Source organism: Entelurus aequoreus, linkage group LG09 (genome assembly GCF_033978785.1).
Source record: "Entelurus aequoreus isolate RoL-2023_Sb linkage group LG09, RoL_Eaeq_v1.1, whole genome shotgun sequence".
NCBI classification, from domain to species: Eukaryota; Metazoa; Chordata; class Actinopteri; order Syngnathiformes; family Syngnathidae; genus Entelurus; species Entelurus aequoreus.
In genome coordinates, this window is record NC_084739.1 from 17,439,778 (window position 1) to 17,459,514 (window position 19,737).

A 19,737-nucleotide genomic window follows, 5' to 3' on the forward strand; every position below is an offset into this window, starting at 1 on the left:
TATACAATTTGACCTAATCAAACCACGCAAAGATTTGGCGCAGTCGTGGTCAAAAGTTTGCATACACTTGTAAAGAACATAATGCCATGGCTGTCTTGAGTTTCCAATAATTTCTACAACTTTTATTTTTTTGTGATAGAGTGATTGGTGCTCATACTTGTTGGTCACAAAAAACATTGATGAATTTTGGTACTTTTATGAATTTATTATGGGTCTACTGAAAATGTGACCAAATCTGCTGGGTCAGAAGTATACATACAGCAATGTTAATATTTGGTTACATGTCCCTTGGCAAGCTTCACTGCAATAAGGCGCTTTTGGTAGCCATCCACAAGCTTCTGCTTGAATTTTTGACCACTCCTCTTGACAAAATTGGTGCAGTTCAGCTATATTTATTGGTTTTCTGACATGGACTTGTTTCTTCAGCATTGTCCACACGTTTAAGTCTGGACTTCGGGAAGGCCATTCTAAAACCTTAATTCTAGCCTGATTTAGCCATTCCTTGACCACTTTTGACGTGTGTTTGGGGTCATTGTCCTGTTGGAAAACCCAACTGTGCCCAAGACCCAACCTCCGGGCTGATGATTTTAGGTTGTCCTGAAGAATTTGGAGGTAATCCTCCTTTTTCATTGTCCCATTTACTCTCTGTAAAGCACCAGTTCCATTGGCAGCAAAACAAGGCCCAGAGCATAATACTACCACCACCATGCTTGACGGTAGGAATAGTGTTCCTGGGATTAAAGGCCTCACCTTTTGCCCTCCAAACATATTGCTGGGTATTGTGGTCAAACAGTTAAATTTTTGGACAAAAATAAGACCTTCTGGAGGAAAAATAAGAGTTGTTGAAATGATTGGAAACTCAAGACAGCCATGACATTATGTTCTTTACAAGTGTATGTAAACGTTTGACCACGACTGTATCTCACTACTTCATGTGCATATCAAAGTGAAATAGCAAACCTGAAGCCTTTTATCAGCCCCCCGGTATTCCAAACAGCGGGCCATTCACATACCACGTGGGTAACGCTGCACTCCGTCGCGCATAACGGCCACCATAGGGAAGTTAAAAGTTCATCCCTTTTAGCTGTAATGTGCTCCTAATGGCTGCTTGTTCAGTTAATTCCCTGCGAACAAGCAAGATCATTGTCGTGTGACTTGAAAGCTAAACACACTTTCCACATGAAAGTACAGTACACTCGTACAGAGCATTTAAGGCTGACATCTGTAACTGCATAATAGCCCACGGTCACATGTAATGTGTGTGTAAGTGTGTGTGTTTGGAACGGAAAATCAAAACCAAGACATGCTGTATTGTTGGTTACTTTACTGAATAACTGTATACAATCGTGACAATCAAATGACTGCAGGGCTCAGTTGTGAGAGTATACAGTGCCTTCTTTTAAATGCAATAAAGAGTACAAAAATAAAACATTTATATAACATTCTTATACATATGACAAGGCAACGTGAATGACTATTTTCCCGGATTTGCAACAAGTTATGTGAGAGACACGTTCATTGAGGGATGACAGAATATAAACATAAACAAAGGGGTGAGGGAAGACATCATTTGTGAGTGTGTAAATATTTAGCTACAAAATGTACTATGTTAGATATAAAGTGCATTTTTATCTGCATGACAGTTTCTTTTCTGCTGTGTTTTGTTTTAATAGATCCCTGCTATGTTTTCATATCAGGTTGATCTTAATTGGGGTAACAAACTGCGATCGATAAGGCTCAAACAGTTTGTTCTTATTACAAACTTGTGTGGGTGATCGTGATGTCACTTTATATTATATCAAACCAGAGAATGGTCCAGGAAATGCTCAATTAAAGTCGTTAATTCCATAATCAAAACATTGTAACTGTGACTAATATTAGGATTTTGTGCAGCAGGTTATGAACGCTGCATGGAGACACCGAGAGAAATTCCTCAACGCCAATTCATGTAAAACGTGGAATACATCTTCGTGCGCTGCCTATTGTTTCGTCTTGAAACAGCCCTTTATTTTGATAGAGTCAGTATATACATTATGGTTTGCAGAACAAACACAGATATAATGGCAGTTTGCACAACGGAGGTACTGCATGATTGGTGATGCACTGTGGGTTTGATTTCATGCAAAAGGCTGATAAGTGCTCTGCAACATAGAATTGTGATGATTCTTTTATATATGTTTATGTGTGATGATGATGATGATGATGATGGTCCACATCCTTAATTATGGCTCACAAGGATCTCTGCAGACACGTCAGTGTTTGGGTTTTTTCATCCTGGAAGACAAAAGTAAAGATCGACATTATGAAATGATGACTAAATTGACCGTAAACATATGGAGGATCAAATAAACAAACAAAAAAATAACTTCAATTTGTCATTAATTAATTAAAATTGGAATTAAATAAATACATTCCTAATTAAATATGACATTAATTTTTCTAATGTAAAAATCATATTTATTTAATTAGCTATTTAACTATTTAAATAACTATTTCAACAATTAATTATTAATTGTACAATTTATTTCACGATTTAAGTACATATTTCATATTTGAATTTGAATTGTATTTTTATTCAATATTGAATGATTTGATTATTCCACAAAAAAAATATTCAGTCAAAGTCAGGGTCCAGACTGAGGCCGAGGAACAAAACCTCATAGCCATAGCACACATAAACAAGTTACATAGAATCAACAAAACTTGCAACAGAGGGAAGGGAGTGGGAGCTACGGAGGCCGGCTGCTGCTGTATAAGCGCTACTCAGCCGTCCATCGCCCCGAAGTGGAATCAAGCTCTTGTTAAGTAGGTCTCGCTTCCACATACTACACAAGGTCTAAAATGTCTACCGCCAACTCCCGAAAACTACGAGTATATCCCTTTTTGAAAGACTTGCAAAGTTCCAGGCTTCAGACCAAGGTCATCACTGGAGTAGGTTCATGATAGCACCGCCCACTGACACGCGCTGACACACAGGTTCATGAAATAATCAAATAAGTCATTAAATCATGAAATAACAAAATCAATAAATACATGATTAAACAATTGATTGGATATTGAGATAATTAAAGCATTACATGTACATCTACATTAAATAAATGAACGACATATTTATGTATTTAATTTCAATTATAATTAATTAATAAAAAATAATGATTTAAGGACATATTTATTTAGAACATTGAAGGCAACCTCCTAATGTTGTTTTTATTACCTCCACAAGATGATAGCATGTTGCATTTCAAGTATCATATAGTCAGCATTCAGCGATGGTTAGTCTGTAGATGGCGCTTCAAGTTTGTTGTAATTTTACGGAAGAAAATGGAGCCACAGGGTTTACAAGTTGTTTTGTTGTCTAATAGCAACTATGATTGGCTATTTACTCCAACCCACCGATAGACTAAATTAAATAGGATTGGATTTCGTCTCTATCAATCTTTTTGTCTCGTTTTTATTCGTTTACTAAATCGTCAATTTATTTTGTCTTTATTTTAGTCAACGTGATTTTATTTTCATTCGTTATTGTCCTAATTTCGTCAAGGGAAAATCGGTTGTTGACGGTAACAAGGACGAACATTTTTTGTCAAATAAAGAGGGGGATTGATTGATTGAAACGTGATCTTTTTTGTTAGTGCTAACAAAAACAAGACAAAAAAACTAACAACTTTTGACGGTCAGTCGACTGTGAGCAAAATCTTTAGATTTGACAATGAAACCCCGCAGTAGCTTACAAGGTCAGACCAGAAAGAGGGCGGGATATAATGCTTGTGGCTAATTTGTACGCAAACACCCTTGAGGCAGTCATTTATCCGTAACATACAACATCTTTAAAAAGTTTTTTTATATTTTTTTTTATTGTTTTTCATACAATTTTTGCAATTCCACTTCCACAAATCGGAAAGCATGTAAATTAAAGCTGTAGAAGCTAACGCGATAATAACGCATTAATGAAAAGTTCCAATAACGGCACAATTTCTTTAATGCACGCGCACTGATCATTTTGGACCCTCGGCCCATTCTGTAGCGGAGGGTTGGGGAGTTGGGAAAACTTGGCCGCGTTCACTTCTGACTGATGAGCCACAAGCGGGAAAATAGCGAGCAGAAATGGATAAAGAAAAGGGTACATTATGTGTTTATCAAGTTCAAAGAAGTAGCAAGTTGTTCTCTTGACAAGAAATTACTATTTTTAGCTGTGAGACAACATTACTGCAGCAAATACCTGCTGCGCGCGTCTTTCAGAGGTGGGTGGTGCTTTACTTCCGTGTGTACATTACAGGTCAGGTGCAGTGATAACATCAAATGTATTGTTACCGTGACTGCTTAAGTAATATGGCATAAAAGCACAACAGAAATTAAGGACAGTAAGGAGGAAGTCAAAAGGTGACTTTTTTATTGGAAACAGTCAGGTTTAACGTCAAAACATGTCCTTCTCAAACTAATCACCCTTTTACCGCTTTAAATTAAAAGCGCTATGCTATACGTCCGGTTTAACTACATTAAAAATAAAAATTCCGATCATGCGTTGTCAAAAATGTTTTGTAATGTTTTTCTGTGATATTTGCGTCTAAAGAAATTCTAGTACATCAGTTGAGGATAATGGGGCAGGGCGGTTCTGTCTTATAACATCTTCTGGTTGAGTCCTCAAAAAACATTAATTAACTTAATATTAGATTTTATTAAATTATTTATTAACAAATACAGAATGTTAAAACATTGCCATGCAGAGATATGAATATCATTAGCTTGTACAACACGTAATGTACAGAATATCAGAGGCATCTATTCAGATAGAAATATCACATTTTACATTACCAAACATATTTGACAATCAAAGCATTATCGTAACAATCCATATTTTGTGTTATTAATGCGTAAAACTTGTGCTCCTAAAGTAGGAATATGAAATATGTTTGAACATTTCTACAAATGACCAAATCTGGTAAGGCACCAACGCATTGTGGGCAAAAATAAAATAAATTAAAAAAAATATTTAAACCGTGTTTTATAATCATAATTTTTAAAACACATTTCATTAAAGCAAATTAATTGTCAAGTCATGTTAAAACTTGAAAATTAACTGTCTAGAGTGCACTTATTAAGGATCTATATGTGATTAATTTTGAGTAAACTATGAACAATGCGATTAATCGCGATAAAATATTTTAATCATTTGACAGCCCTAATGAAAACACATTAACAAGGTTAGACATGATAATGATATACTTTGCAAACATTAGCCTTGTTATCTTGTTTAAGCGCAGCATAATGCAAAGCTTGGAATGACCTCTGTGCATTTTTTCACACTATAAATAAGCTTGTAAAGCCTCCCCGGAGGCTTTTTCTTAAATTGGAAACTGTAGATCTGATCCAATGCAAACAGTCACCATCTTGGTGTGTTGTTATGCGAATGAGCTGTCACACCTCGCCAGCGACACGCACGACCCCTGAGCTGCTCAGTCGTCTTTTGAGGCAGACAGTCTGACTACGGTTATAATGTCCATCTGTCAGTTTGGCACTGCTGAGAGTGAACGTGGTCAGCTGTCAACTACTGACTTATTGGTGGTCTGGGTTGTAGTTGAATGGTATATATTGTATATATGTTATAGACATAATATAATATATCTGTATATATAATATACCGTACACATATTATGTATATATTCGTATATATGTTATAATTTATATCGCTATATTTAGTCTATTTATACCTGCATTGTCCTTTCCATCCTTACACTTTCCATCATTGTAACTGAGCTACTGTGTTGAACAATTTCCCTTGTGGATCATTAAAGTTTGTCTAAGTCTAAGTCTAAGTCTAATAATTTCAATACGTTTTAACAGTACTGGTTGCTACACCACGGTCACGGAAATGTACTAAAGGTCAACACATAGGCTAGATTTCAAATACAGGACTAATTTCTAACAGTTTGCATACAATGAAAGTGTCAGCATGGTTCAGGTCTGGATTGTTTGTTGTCAGATAAGATATGAATCAAAAAGTGGACAGATTTGATATGACCGGCTAAAAGCTAAATAACATGCCTGGCTGGCACAAATACATTTGCTATCGCTCATAAACACATTATAACGCTACGGGTCTACCAGAGCAGTGGTTCTCATTACGCGTACCCCTGGGGGTACTTGAAGGTATACCAAGGGGTACGTGAGATTTTTTTTTAAATATTCCAAAAATAGCAACAATTCAAAAATCCTTTATAAATATAAATAAAAACCTATCTTTTTTCCAAATAGTTCAAGAAAGACCACTACAAATGAGCAATATTTTGCACTGTTATACAATTTAATAAATCAGAAACTGATGACATAGTGCTGTATTTTACTTCTTTATCTCTTTTTTTCAACCAAAAATGATTTGCTCTGATTAGGGGGGTACTTGAATTAAAAAAAATTCACAGGGGGTACATCACTGAAAAAACGTTGAAAACCACTGTACCAGAGAATAAGAAGACACAGCAGGCGGGGTCAATGTTGCTAAGCAATAAGATCTCTCTAAATACTCTTATTCAAAAAACGACATTTTAGTGACAAATGAAGGGACTTTTTTTGCAACTCTGACATAAAAGTGTTCTTTTTAACAGAATGCAGCACAATAAAATTCACAAATAATAGTTTTGCTTTTCATGTTTTTACACATTTTTTGCTGATGCGCCTCGGCTAGTAGTGTCATTTTTACAATTATGTCACGGAAAGACTGCAGTCCTGTGGGTAAATCAAAGACTAAAGATGAGCATTAAATAAGCTCTAAATTTGGCACATTAGTCAGACCAGATTTTCTCAACTGGCCTCATCTTGGGACCGTCATGTTCCCGGAATCATTAAATTGCGACACACTTTTTTTTATTTTCAGAATGAAGTCAAATTGAGCATATTTATTTTTGTATTAAAAGATAGCCTCCAAAATACAGTACATATATAAAGACAACAATAATATTGAATTACCAAAGAAGAAAATATCTATAATATATTTAAAAAAACACACACAATAAAAAAGTCTGATTACTATAAATAATTGCATATTTATTTAATACATATTGCATATTTAAAGAAATGTTTTAATAGCTGTCAACAACCCACCCAGAATGGATTTCTGACCCTTTCTGACTGTTAATTATGTAAAATCGACAACTAAATCCTAATGACCTTTTTAAGCTGACTACCACATTGTGTCTCTTTTGTTTCTATAATAAATTGGGGGTATGATGAGAGGAAATATGGTTTGCTTGAAAATAGGGACTAATTCAGAATTACAATATCCACTCCAAATGTATCTTTTGCGCACACGTGCACACTGATACAGCTACAGTATAGATTATACAGTTTGTCTGGAAATGATACTGAATCTTTCAGTTAGTGCGTGACAGTCATGTGCTAGCATGTTTTTACTACAGGGTCCACACAGAAGAGGCCCGTTAGAAGGTGTTACTCACACTCAACAGTCCATTGAGTAGACGCCTGCCTATATGCGCATCTGTTCTCTTTTGCATGCCAATCCTGCTTACTAAGAATGTCAATAGCCAAGAAAGCGAATTCGCAAAGCGCCAGACGTACAAAGTTAGACGTAACCCGGTGTCATTTTTGTAGGCTCCATCTTATCCGTGACTTTACAGAGGATTAATGAAGCGGTAAAGACAACGGATGGATGCACTGTACTCACTTGTTGAGGGCGTTCTTCAGGTACTGCTGCAGCCATCTGATTTCGGGATTCATGCACACCTCCTTGTTTGACCTCAGCTTGGCGCTATTCAGGAGAAAAGAACATCGCGGGGCTCAGTTAGAGATGAAAGACATGTTGACACGTTGAAATCAAACAAGGGGAATTAGCACTGCTGTGTTAAGGTTAGCTCAAGGAGGTTCTTCACATGCATGTACTATTTTGATAAGGACCATAAACAATAAACATTCCTGCCTTTTTTCCCAAAACATTTGAATACATACCTTCGGGTAGTAGTAAAGAGACCTAAACTAACACATGCAATTGGTTCCTAATGTAATTCTAGCGACACACTGTGGTCATGTACAGAACAGGACAACAGTGTTTCATGTGCAAATTTTGTGAAAGCTTGTTTTTTTTAAAAAATATTTTACACTTTCTATCTCAGTTACCGTCTTCCTGGTCCAGTTTCTCATATGGTTTTCTACACCAAAATTAATCTATTTATTAAACTTCTTCAACTTCTTCTTCTTCTCCAGATTTTGGTGCACTCTACCTTCCACATTTTCACCCGATTCAAACCGTTTCAACTTCAAACTGTTCAGCCTATTCTCTTGACAAATTCCAAATATTCCCAGATTTTCCAGATTTCCTGGTTTTCTGGGACATTTTTCCCATTCAAAATGAATTGGCAATTTTTCAAACTTCCACCATTTCCACATTTTTCAACCGATTCAAACCATTCCACCTTCAACACATTACAGCATCCTGGAAATTCAAACTACCCTTTTTCAAGTTAAAGTGAAGTGAATTATATTTATATAGCGCTTTTCTCTAGTGACTCAAAGTGCTTTTACATAGTGAAACCCAATATCTAAGTTACATTTAAACCAGTGTGGGTGGCACTGGGAGCAGGTGGGTAAAGTGTCTTGCCCAAGGACACAACGGCAGTGACTAGGACGGCGGAAGCGGGGATCGAACCCGGAACCCTCAAGTTGCTGGCACGGCCACTCTACCAACTGAGCTATACCGCCCTCAAGTTAAAAAAATTCCAGGATTTTCCATAATTCCAGGTTTTCCAAAGCCCTATTTCTACCCTTGTTTCTGGCGACTACTCCTTCCACATTTTTCAACGAATTTCAACCGTTCCACCGCCAAAACATTCCTCTTACTTAAGACAAAAAAGTAAGTTGTTTTTTGAACTGGAAAAATTTCCGGTTTTCCCGAAATTCCGTAATACCATTTCTCAATTCAACATGTTACTACTTCAACATTTATCAACCGATTTGAAAAAGTCCAACACCAACCATTTCAACTCATTCAGACCATCCAAGTATTTTACCATTTTCTAAAAAATTCCCGCTTTTCCCGAAATTCCCAAATTTTTGGAATTTCCCATTAAAATCAATGGGACATTCTTCAAAGGTCTACAACTCCCACATTTTTCATCTGATTCAAACAGATTCAAAATATTCAGCCTGTTTGGGAATTGTGAGTTCTACTTCGACAATTCTAAAAAAAAATCCAGGATTTCAGTTCAACTTCAGCATTAGAGCATTCACACGCAATTCCTTCAGGAATTGCCTCATCTAGTTACATTTACTTTTCTCTTTTTACTAATCCTATCAATTCTCTTGCCACCTGTGGCATACGGTATATTGCAGGGATATCCAACTAAATGGTTTTTGGGGCCACATTTCCAAAAAGCTAAGGACCTTCACCGTTCACTATTATTCTTATTGTTGTATATTCTGGAGAACCAGCGTCCTCTATAGTAGACATTTCATTTTGGTCTATTTATTTTGGCATTCTGCGGTTTTTAAGGACGTTCTGCAACAAAGTAAGTCAAAGATCATCTTTATGACAGCACTCTAATCTGCTGCAAACATGTGAGTCTCTCCCAAGTTTTTTTTAACTGAACTTGAGGGCCGCCAGTTGAATAGCTCAAATGATGAAAAAAAGAGGACCTAAAATGGAACCTTGAGGAACACCACTAGTATAACTAAATACGTTGAACAAATGACTACTGACAGCATCTGAAGTAAACAAGCTAGAGCAATACCTTAGTTACATAAATCACATAAAAAAAGTGTAACTGCCAAAAAGGAGAGAACTTAAAGGGGTGCCATGAGGAACGCCTTAGTTATGTAAATCACAAGTTTGGACCCCAGTGTTTTATGCTTGCTAACGCGTTTAAAAAGTCAATGCAAGGACCTGCCAGTGTGTTTACAGTGGTCCAAGTTCCTCTATACAACAGGAGCACTCTAATGTTTTTAGGTATTTGCTGCAAAACTATTTCTCTCCCAAACTGAATTACAGAACCGGTATGGTGTCATTCCCGGGCCGGATTTGGCCCCCGGGCAGCCAGTTGAATAACGCTGGAATATTGACATCTACTACAATCCGATCCTATATAAAGGTGTGTATCCACTTTCTAACACTGCCACTTCCTGTACACACTTTGGTGGAGCCACGCACTTAAAATGCAGTGTGGTCCATGTGTGAGGGTGCGAGTAGTGACAGAGGGCGTGTGCGCACACATGCATGCGCAACTCTTTTCTCCGGCCTGTCACACTCCCTGAGATTGATGGTGAGAAATGTCCAGCAAGGAGGAAATCTATTAAACGTTTGAAGAGCGGAGTGTAAAAATGTAATTGTAAAGGATATATGCATAAATTAAAGTTAGCTTCCGGGACATATTACAGGATGTAACTCAACTCAAGTATTACAAAGCAAAATGCAGGTTTGCAGGTTGATTAAGTAGGTTATTTTTACCAGCTTAAAAAGTTTCTAAAGCAGGGGTGCAACTCATTTTAGATTGGGGGCCACATGGAGAAAAATCTACTCCCAAGTGGGCCGGACTGGTAAAATAACTTAAAATAAAGACAACTTCAGATTGTTTTCTTCGTTTAAAAATAGAACAAGCACATTCTGAAAATATACAAATCATAATGTTGTTGGGGTTTTTTTTACACTTACAAGTTGCGGTTTATAGTATTCTATCTTTATTTGTTGTTATTTATACTTTCTGAATAAATTATATGATAATGTTCATCAGTCAACTCATTGGTGTTACTTTTCAATCTATCAAGATAAAAAAATAATATCAAAATCAAATTACAGTATGTTATTTATTTAGTTTGCTCATTTTCCTCGACTGGTTCCCTAACATCATGTGGTTTATTTTTTTTTTTACATATGTAGCATAATCTACAAAGATACAAAGAATTGCTATTGTGACATCTAGTGGACACATTTAGAGCAGTGGTTTCTTTCATTCAAAAATTTCGGCCCGTTTTTATACTTAGCAAACTCATCCCGCGGGCCGGATAAAAACTGTTTGCGGGCCTGATTCGGTCCGCACGTTCGACACCCCTGTTCTAAAGTATACGTTTGAAGTGCACCTATTTCACAAAATGTAATTTTTTGAACTATTTTTACATTATCATTATCATATTTAAATAATGTATTATTTTTAAATGATTTTAAAATGTCAATCAATGGAAGAGATCAGATCAGGGAGACAGCCTTTCCAACACATTAACCCTAACACAGAACTGTTAGGGTTATTTAGCTGCAATTATTTATCTATAGGAATAAAAGCGTAAACATAAATTTTATTAAGCGACTCATCGACATTTATCGATTATGGTGACTAATCGTTGCAGCCCTAGTTCACACTTGATCAACAGAACTGTAGTCGTAGTGGAAACCTTCCAGAGTTTGTTTTGACCGAACCAAACATGACAAGTATAAACGTAGGCAAACACTGATCCCTGCAGGAATAACACCCAAAAAAACCAAAACAACCCTCACATGACTTGGAAGGGGCAGTTGGGCGTGTGGATGAAGCGAAGCTCTCGGACGTATCCACGGGGGAGGCTTTTGACTGTTGAACGACAGTAGCATCTTTCCACCAGACTGATGGGCTTGGCTGTGGAGGAGCAAAGGGATAAATACGATGAATATGTGATGCACTATATACACATAATATCATAGAATTAATGTATTTAAAACTGATCAGTCATATAATGACCATAATGTTACACCGCAATTTGGCTTTTATTGTGGAATCAACACAAATAGATGAATCTGACAATCTTAGGTTACTACAATGTCACCTATCTGACATCAGATCAGGGTTTATGGTGTCAACATAGCCTCATGGTCTTTGAGTTTGACTATTATTTACATCAAAACTTAGAAATAAACTTGATACATTTTACATGTATTCATTTTTTTGGTATACAGCCTTCGGCTTGGTACTGCGACATAGTGATTTCCCACACAGTACACATTACAATTGAAGGCCAGGAAGTAGGCTTGCGCGATATAGATGACATACGATATAAATCATATGGATTTGGCCAATGATAGAGATTTTAATACTATCATTATATCGTGATAACGCATGTCAATGAAATATTCTAGCTCTGTCCTGAAAATTTGACAGTGAGAAGCAAACGAACACGTCCTCAAAGTAACGTAGCATTCTCGCTAACAGGCTAGAAGCTAAAGTCCCTCCACAATGCAAAGCGAATTCTATGTCAGCAATCCTTGCCTCCATGGCAGCAAATAAACTAAGTTTTTTTACATGTATCATCTCTGGAGGGCGAGGAATAGCTAAACATGCTACCCTAAACACTGTAGGACCATATGCTAACTGCTAAGCTAAAGCTCTTGATTAGAAATAAATATCGACAGTAACGATACAGGGTACAGTGTCAATATAGGGTCGATACCACAGTGGTTAGATCAATATGTTTCATCATCAAAACAATCTTTTGTCGTTTGTCATTGTTTACAAACTGAGGAAATAAGTACCAGGACACAGGAGGGCTTTAAGGGCAAAAACAAAAGGATATAAATCCTACTGAGAAGTAGGAAATCATTTAAATATTTAATTGATGTTGTCACACCGCCATCCTGTGTTTTTCTCTGATTATAATTGTAATAAAATATTGAATCATTCAATGCAGTTGAAAATTTGAAGTTTCATTACCAGCATTGGTATGGCCCACACTGCCCCTGGTGTTGGATCAATACCCAAATTTGTGGTATCCTCCAAAGCTAATGTAAAGTATTCAAACAACAGAAGAATAAGTGCTTACAGTATTACATTTTAACAAAGTGAGATAATAACAATGTTACAACAGAAAGTAACCAGCTAATAATACATTTGAGTAAAAAATACAACCGGAAATGATGCAATATGTTACCTGACCGCATATGTCAGCAGCCAAATAAAAAGCCTGGTTTTAAAATGTTTCTGTTATAATTTACATACCAAATATTATATTGTGATGTATATCGTTATTGCAGGAGGCTGCAATACATATGGCGATACAGATTTTAGGACATATCGACAATTCTAAGCACCAAGTGATGAAAACAGTTCATACCCAGCCTTTGGCTAGTGAGAATTAAAAATAGAATCTGAGAAACCGTCTTCCGTCATTAAAGTGTCCTGTTTTAAAACATTTTGCCTTTCGGTGAAATACATAAATGGACATAGACAAGTCGATAAAACAAAAGCGGTGTGCTGCTACTGCTCAGAAGAGATTGACAATTTTGCTACAAACTGTTGCACTTTCTGAAAAACAAAACAAAACACTGTAAATATGAGGTATGATGCAATTCCAAAACGATTCATTTATAAAACAGGACGATTTGATGCGATTCGATTTAGTGTATGAATCCACTCAATCCAATCCACTTTATTTGTATAGCACATTTAAACAACAGAAATGTTTCCAAAGTGCTGCACAAAAATATGAAAAACAATATTCAAATAGTATCCTTAGCTCCACCAATGACTGAATAGAAACAATAAATAAATAAATATAAAACCAATATAAAAATAAATATGATTAAAAACGATTTTAAAGGGTAATGATTCCATACGATTACCGTATTTTCTGCACCATAAGCCGCCCCGTGTTGTAAGCCGCACCTTCAATGAATGGCATATTTCAAAACTTTGTTTACCTATTAGCCGCCCCGTGTTATTAGCCGCACCTACGTTACGCTAAAGGGAATGTCAAAAAAACAGTCGGATAGGTCAGTCAAACTTTAATAATATATTACAAACCAGCGTTCTAACAACTCTGTTCACTCCCAAAATGTAATGTGCAAATGTGCAATCACAAAAATAGTAACACTCAAAATAGTGCAGAGCAATAGCAACATCAATAACTCAACGTTGCTCATACGTTAGTGTCACACAACACACAAAATAAACATTTAAAGCTCACTTTCTGAAGTTATTACTCATCCACAAATCCCTCGAATTCTTCTTCTTCGGTGTGCTTCACTTGTTTTTTGACACCATCGATGATGTGGACGCGCATGCAGTCATAGATCAACAGGGACGGAGCTGCGTGAAAAAAGTCACCCGGTCTCTTCGCTCATTTTTTCTTCATCTATCCATCCCTTCGAGTTAGCTTTTATGATGACGCCGGCTGGAAAGTTCTCTTTTGACAAGGTCTTCCTTTTGAATATCACCGTGGGTGGAAGTTTCTGGCCGTTAGCATGGTAAGCTAGAACCACAGTGAAGGACGACTTCTCATTCCCTGTGGTGCGAATATTCACCGTACGTGTTCCCGTTGTATCCACAGTGCGGTTCACATGAATATCAAAAGTCAGTGGAACCTTGTACGCGTGTCTCTTAGTAGGAGGCATTTTGTGGTCTTTACAGAAACACACAAATGAAATTAAACGTAATATCCGCGCGCTTCTTCTTCTACGGGGGCGGGTGCTCACCTTGGCGGTTGCTTACAGTAGAAGAAGAAGCGCTTCCTCTTCTATGGGGGCGGTTGCTTACCGTAGAAGAAGAAGCGCTTCCTCTTCTACGGGGAAAAAAAGATGGCGGCTGTTTACCTTAGTTGCGAGACCTAAACTTTATGAAAATAAATATTAATATTAATCCATATATAAGGCGCACCGGGTTATTAGCCACAATGTCAGCTTTTGAGAAAAATTGTGGTTTTTAGGTGCGGCTTATGGTGCGGAAAATACGATAAATACGGTGTATGAACGATTAAATTCTATGGTTAACATTTGTTGATGAACACATTCTTTTTTACACAAGATTTATTAGATTACACAGTTGAATCTTATCAATTGAGGTGGCTGTATCCGACATATCCGAACCGGCCACTTCTCGAACCAGATATCCGGTTGCATTGGTTTATCGTTAACAACCCTACTGTAAACTAGGAGTGTTCAAAGAGTGGGCGGGTAACACAGATTGTTTTTTTTTATTAGCTTGCAGCTTATTCCAAGAATACGATTGGTTATTGGTGTAACATTAGATATCACACTCAGTGGCTTTGTCACCTATACCACAAAGCTTATAATATAATATAATATAATATAATATAATATAATATATATCATAGACACACATTGGATTTCTTTAAGCATCTTTAAAAGAACAAAATATATCAAAGTGTCCCCCTGAGCCCTTAAATTTTTCTGTATGCCCATTTATATATTATTTTTTAAATTGTATTTAATGGATTACCCACCAGAAGTTTGCAGTTTTTTTATGTTGCATTTTTGAAAATATCATTCAACACAAAAGCTAATTAGTTTCATGATTATGTTTACCCTGATTGAAGTGACAACTAATTAAGCCATGACTTTGAACCCGAACTACGTACCTAACCGTTATTATGGCATAACCTTACACCCCTATCAAATATCCAATATCATCTTTTCAAATGCAAATACAAAATTACATTTGCAAAGTGTATTTCAGAGCACATTATTATGTAAATAACACATCAAGTCAAATTAAATGGAATATTAAATATGCACATGAGACCACAGCATTAGATACTTCACTAATAAAAGTGCTTATACGGCATCTAAGGGAGGAAGATGGGTGAATATTAAAATATGGTAATGTAATTTTTGACACACGCAGAAAGGGTCACGTTCTACCAGTTGAGAATTACTCTTTTTGATTAGTTTATGCATTGTATCATACAGCTGCATTAGTAAAGAAAACAACTAGAGATGTCCGATAATATCGGAAATGCTTTAAAATGTAATATGGGAAATTATCGGTATCGGTTTTTGTTAATATCTGTATCATTTTTGTTTTTTAAATTAAATCAACATAAAAAACACAAGATACACTTACAATTAGTGCACCACCCCAAAAAACCTCCCTCCCCCATTCACACAAAAGGGTTGTTTCTTTCTGTTATTAATATTCTGGTTCCTACATTATATATCAATATATATCAATACAGTCTGCAAGGGATACAGTCCGTAAGCACATATGATTGTGCGTGCTGCTGGTCCACTAATAGTACTAACCTTTAACAGTTAATTTTACTAATTTTCATTAATTGCTAGTTTCTATTTAACTGTTTTTATATTGTTTTACTTTATTTTTTATTCAAGAAAATGTTTTTAATTTATTTATCTTATTTTATTTTTTTATTTTTTTTAAAAAAGGACTTTATCTTCACCATACCTGGTTGTCCAAATTAGGCATAATAATGTGTTAATTCCACGACTGTATATATCGGTATCGGTTGATATCGGTATCGGTAATTAAGAGTTGGACAATATCGGAATATCGGATATCGGCAAAAAAGCCATCATCGGACATCCCTAAAAATAACCCATCTATTTATTAAATAAGTTCAATTGCTCTATCTCGTGGTCTATTAGGATCATTACAGTTTCATTAAAATTTCCAAGAAATGTGTCAAAATTCAGTCCAAATACATTATTTTTGGCACAGGTTAATACGGCAACAACTGCTTTGAGAATGCACAATGTTAATGAAAAAAAAATCAAATATGTCCTATTGTAGCAGGATAACAATTATTAATATATAAATAATTAATTAACAAAAAATGAGTAGGTATACCACCATACAGTGAATGGAGCATATCTGAGATGCTTTTTGATGTATTATCCATCTAATTTGAGGCATATATTTACAATTTTACACAAAATAAATCAGATTTACCAAAATTATTGATCATAAAGTAATACTTTTAAAGGGTAGAAAAAGGTAACCTAAGGACTATTGCAGGAGCTATGTGCTCTTGTGTGTCCTCTTTTTGCATTCTTGATATTTCCGTGTGTTTTTTTGCCTTTTGGATCGGGCCCCTTCGGGACTGCGCATCAAGGGGTGGCACTTTCCTGACTTTTGTGGTGCTGTTTGGTGCTTTCACGTGAACTTTTGGATCTGCCTCGGGGGAGCCTTTTGACCATGGCCATGTTTGCACCGGAGACCAGCCGCTGGTTCTCTGCCACGCCGGAGTCCGCGTGGATAGACCGGAGTAAATGCGGAAGAAGAGACTGGGTTGTGGAGCTAGCATTGGGCGTCGGTATGGACAGATTCTTCCTCATCCACGCAGACAGGCTATTGACTGAGAGCTAGTGGGTAGCCTAGGACAGAGTCGGCTCTCTCGGTTGCTTTGTTGGGTCTGTTCCTGTCTCTGGCCGCAGAAGCCACAGTGGATGTTGCAATTGTGTTTTTGTTGTTTGTCTATGCATTAGGGCTGTGAATCTTTGGGTGTCCCACGATTCGATTCAATATCAATTCTTGGGGTCACGATTGGATTCAAAATCGATTTTTTTTCCAATTCAACATGATTCTCGATTCAAAAACGATTTTTTCCCCGATTCAAAAGGATTCTCTATTCATTCAATACATAGGATTTCAGCAGGATCTACCCCAGTCTGCTGACATGCAAGCAGAGAAGTAGATTTTTGTAAAAAGCTTTTATAATTGTAAAGGACAATGTTTTATCAACTGATTGCAATAATGTAAATTTGTTTTAACTATTAAATGAACCAAAAATATGACTTATTTTATCTTTGTGAAAATATTGGACACAGTGTGTTGTCAAGCTTATGAGATGCGATGCAAGTGTAAGCCACTGTGACACTATTGTTCTTTTTTAATTTTTTTTATAAATGTCTAATGATAATGTCAATGAGGGATTTTTAATCACTGCTATGTTGAAATTGTAACTAATATTGATACTGTTGTTGATAATATTCATTTTTGTTTCACTACTTTTGGATTGTTCTGTGTCGTGTTTGTGTCTCCTCTCAATTGCTCTGTTTATTGCAGTTCTGAGTGTTGCTGGGTCGGGTTTGGTTTTGGAATTGGATTGCATTGTTATGGTATTGCTGTGTACTGTTTTGTTGGATTGATTAATTAAAAAATAAATACAAATAAAAATAAAATAAATTTTAAAAATTAATCGTCTTTTTAAAAATGAGAATCGATTCTGAATCGCACAACGTGAGAATCGCGATTCGAATTCGAATCGATTTTTTCCCACACCCCTACTATGCATAGTGCAATCGTTTGTGTGCAATATGTGTTTGTTGCTCATTTTTGCAGTTTTTCGTTGTGTTTTACATTTGTAGCTGTATGTAGAAATGGCGTTGCTGAAGTGATTGCTGGTTGCATCAGCGTTTTGCTCTTATAATTGTATGTCCATTATGGTCTTTGATGGTTCTTTCTTGTCTTCATGTGTGTTTTACCTTATTGTTGTGGACTTTTTGTATCTGAACTGCAACCACATAATTTCCCATAGTGGAATAAATAAAGTATATCCTATCCTATCCTATATGCAGGCATAAACCTGCAATTACAGTGTCAAAGTTGATGGATGTTCATGTTTACTGTTCAATCTCTTCAGCAAATGGTGGTCACAGTTGATTTATAAGGAAAATAAACTGTGTTGATTGTTAGTAGTGTTCAAAAAAACTAACTAAAATGCAGAAATACGCAAAAAATGTATGTCATTAAAATGGAACTAATAGGAACCTAAAAGAATGCCAGTGAGTCAAAGTGAGAAGATGACACATTTACAGGGTGGAAAAACAGATGTGGTGAGCTTATTAAGATCTATGCTAATACAATTTTACACCTGATACCATATTTGCATGATAAAGAGGTCGCATCTTTCTGATGTCGCCAGGCAGACTAGCCGGCTTTTTTTCTTAATGCTGGCCCCATTTGGTCTTAATTAAAGCGTAAATAAAATAGAAAAACAAAATAAACGAATAACCCACACACGCACCTACTGATTAGGCGCGAACAAAATACTCTATTTTACTACCAAACATGATTAAAACGTTTTAAAAAGAATGAAATAATATAAGAATATCACTTTAAAATCATGCTATATTTTAGGTGAAAGGAAACGTTATGATATCTTGCACGTGAAACCGTATCACTAAAATAGAAACACGTCGTGAGGTTTTGGACAATAAATGGACCACAAAAAGTGCTGAATGTGCCTTCTTACCTTGCGACGGAGGCACGTATGTGAGCAGTAAGAGCGCAGTCACGACTGCGAGTAACTTGACGTCCATCCTGGTTGAAGTTCTTGGTGCTGCTCACTGTAAAGTCCAGAGGAGTTGTGAGGCGCTGAGAAACCACACCGCGTTAATGTCAGCATCACTGTAAAGTTGCTACCACAGGAGAAAATAGTACTTCCTGTGTTGCTTTCAAAATAAAAATCCCGCACAGGGACAGTTCGCCCCTTAACGACTTCTCAGTGGGTGCTAGTGGAATTAGCAAACATTGTTTATCAAACACAAACTCGTAAAGTATTTATCTGGATTAATAAAACGTTTTATTAGCGTGTATCTGCTTTAAAATAATGTTTCGTCTTAGATCCATGACAATTAAAATATATGTTTTTATTTTGGTGGCTGATATTTTTGTTTCTGATTGTAACAGCACAGTGATCTTTTGATACACAGTTACATTGAGAACAGTAAGTTTGACTGCAAGTTGGAAGAAGTAACAGTACGTAAAGTGACCGAATAAAATGAGGGAAAAAAACCCAAAGTCTCACCAAAACTAAGATCATGGTGACGATAAAGTTAGATTTTTTTTCAATTCAATTGTCATTTTACACAACAAAGTCGTAATATTATGAGAAGAAAAGTGTAATAAATCTGATATTGAAGTTATTGTTGCAAGTGAAAAAAATGCACATTTCCATAAAAAAGGAATTTGTAATATTAAAGAGGACGGATATTTACTTGAAAAATACATAATACCAGAA

General features: G+C 36.2%; 1 protein-coding gene across 1 annotated transcript; it reads right to left on the bottom strand.

Moving 5' to 3' along the window:
• Positions 1-1,702: 1,702 nt before the first annotated feature.
• Positions 1,703-19,104, bottom strand: cxcl12a (chemokine (C-X-C motif) ligand 12a (stromal cell-derived factor 1)). The gene is made up of 4 exons (XM_062057629.1): positions 18,970-19,104; positions 11,489-11,606; positions 7,676-7,759; positions 1,703-2,274 (listed from the first exon to the last, which is right to left on the bottom strand). Exons 1-4 carry the CDS (start codon positions 19,034-19,036, stop codon positions 2,253-2,255), a joined length of 291 nt encoding a protein of 96 aa, XP_061913613.1. The 5' UTR covers positions 19,037-19,104; the 3' UTR covers positions 1,703-2,252.
• Between the last annotated feature and the right edge of the window lie 633 nt (positions 19,105-19,737).

Coding starts and splice junctions, on each gene's coding strand:
- cxcl12a (XM_062057629.1), bottom strand. CDS start 19,036: ATGGACGTCAAGTTACTCGCAGTCGTGACTGCGCTCTTACTGCTCACA. Junction 11,607..18,969: donor ATACGTGCCTCCGTCGCAAG/GTAAGAAGGCAC, acceptor GCTCCTCCACAG/CCAAGCCCATCAGTCTGGTG. Junction 7,760..11,488: donor AACTGCCCCTTCCAAGTCAT/GTGAGGGTTGTT, acceptor TCTCCTGAATAG/CGCCAAGCTGAGGTCAAACA.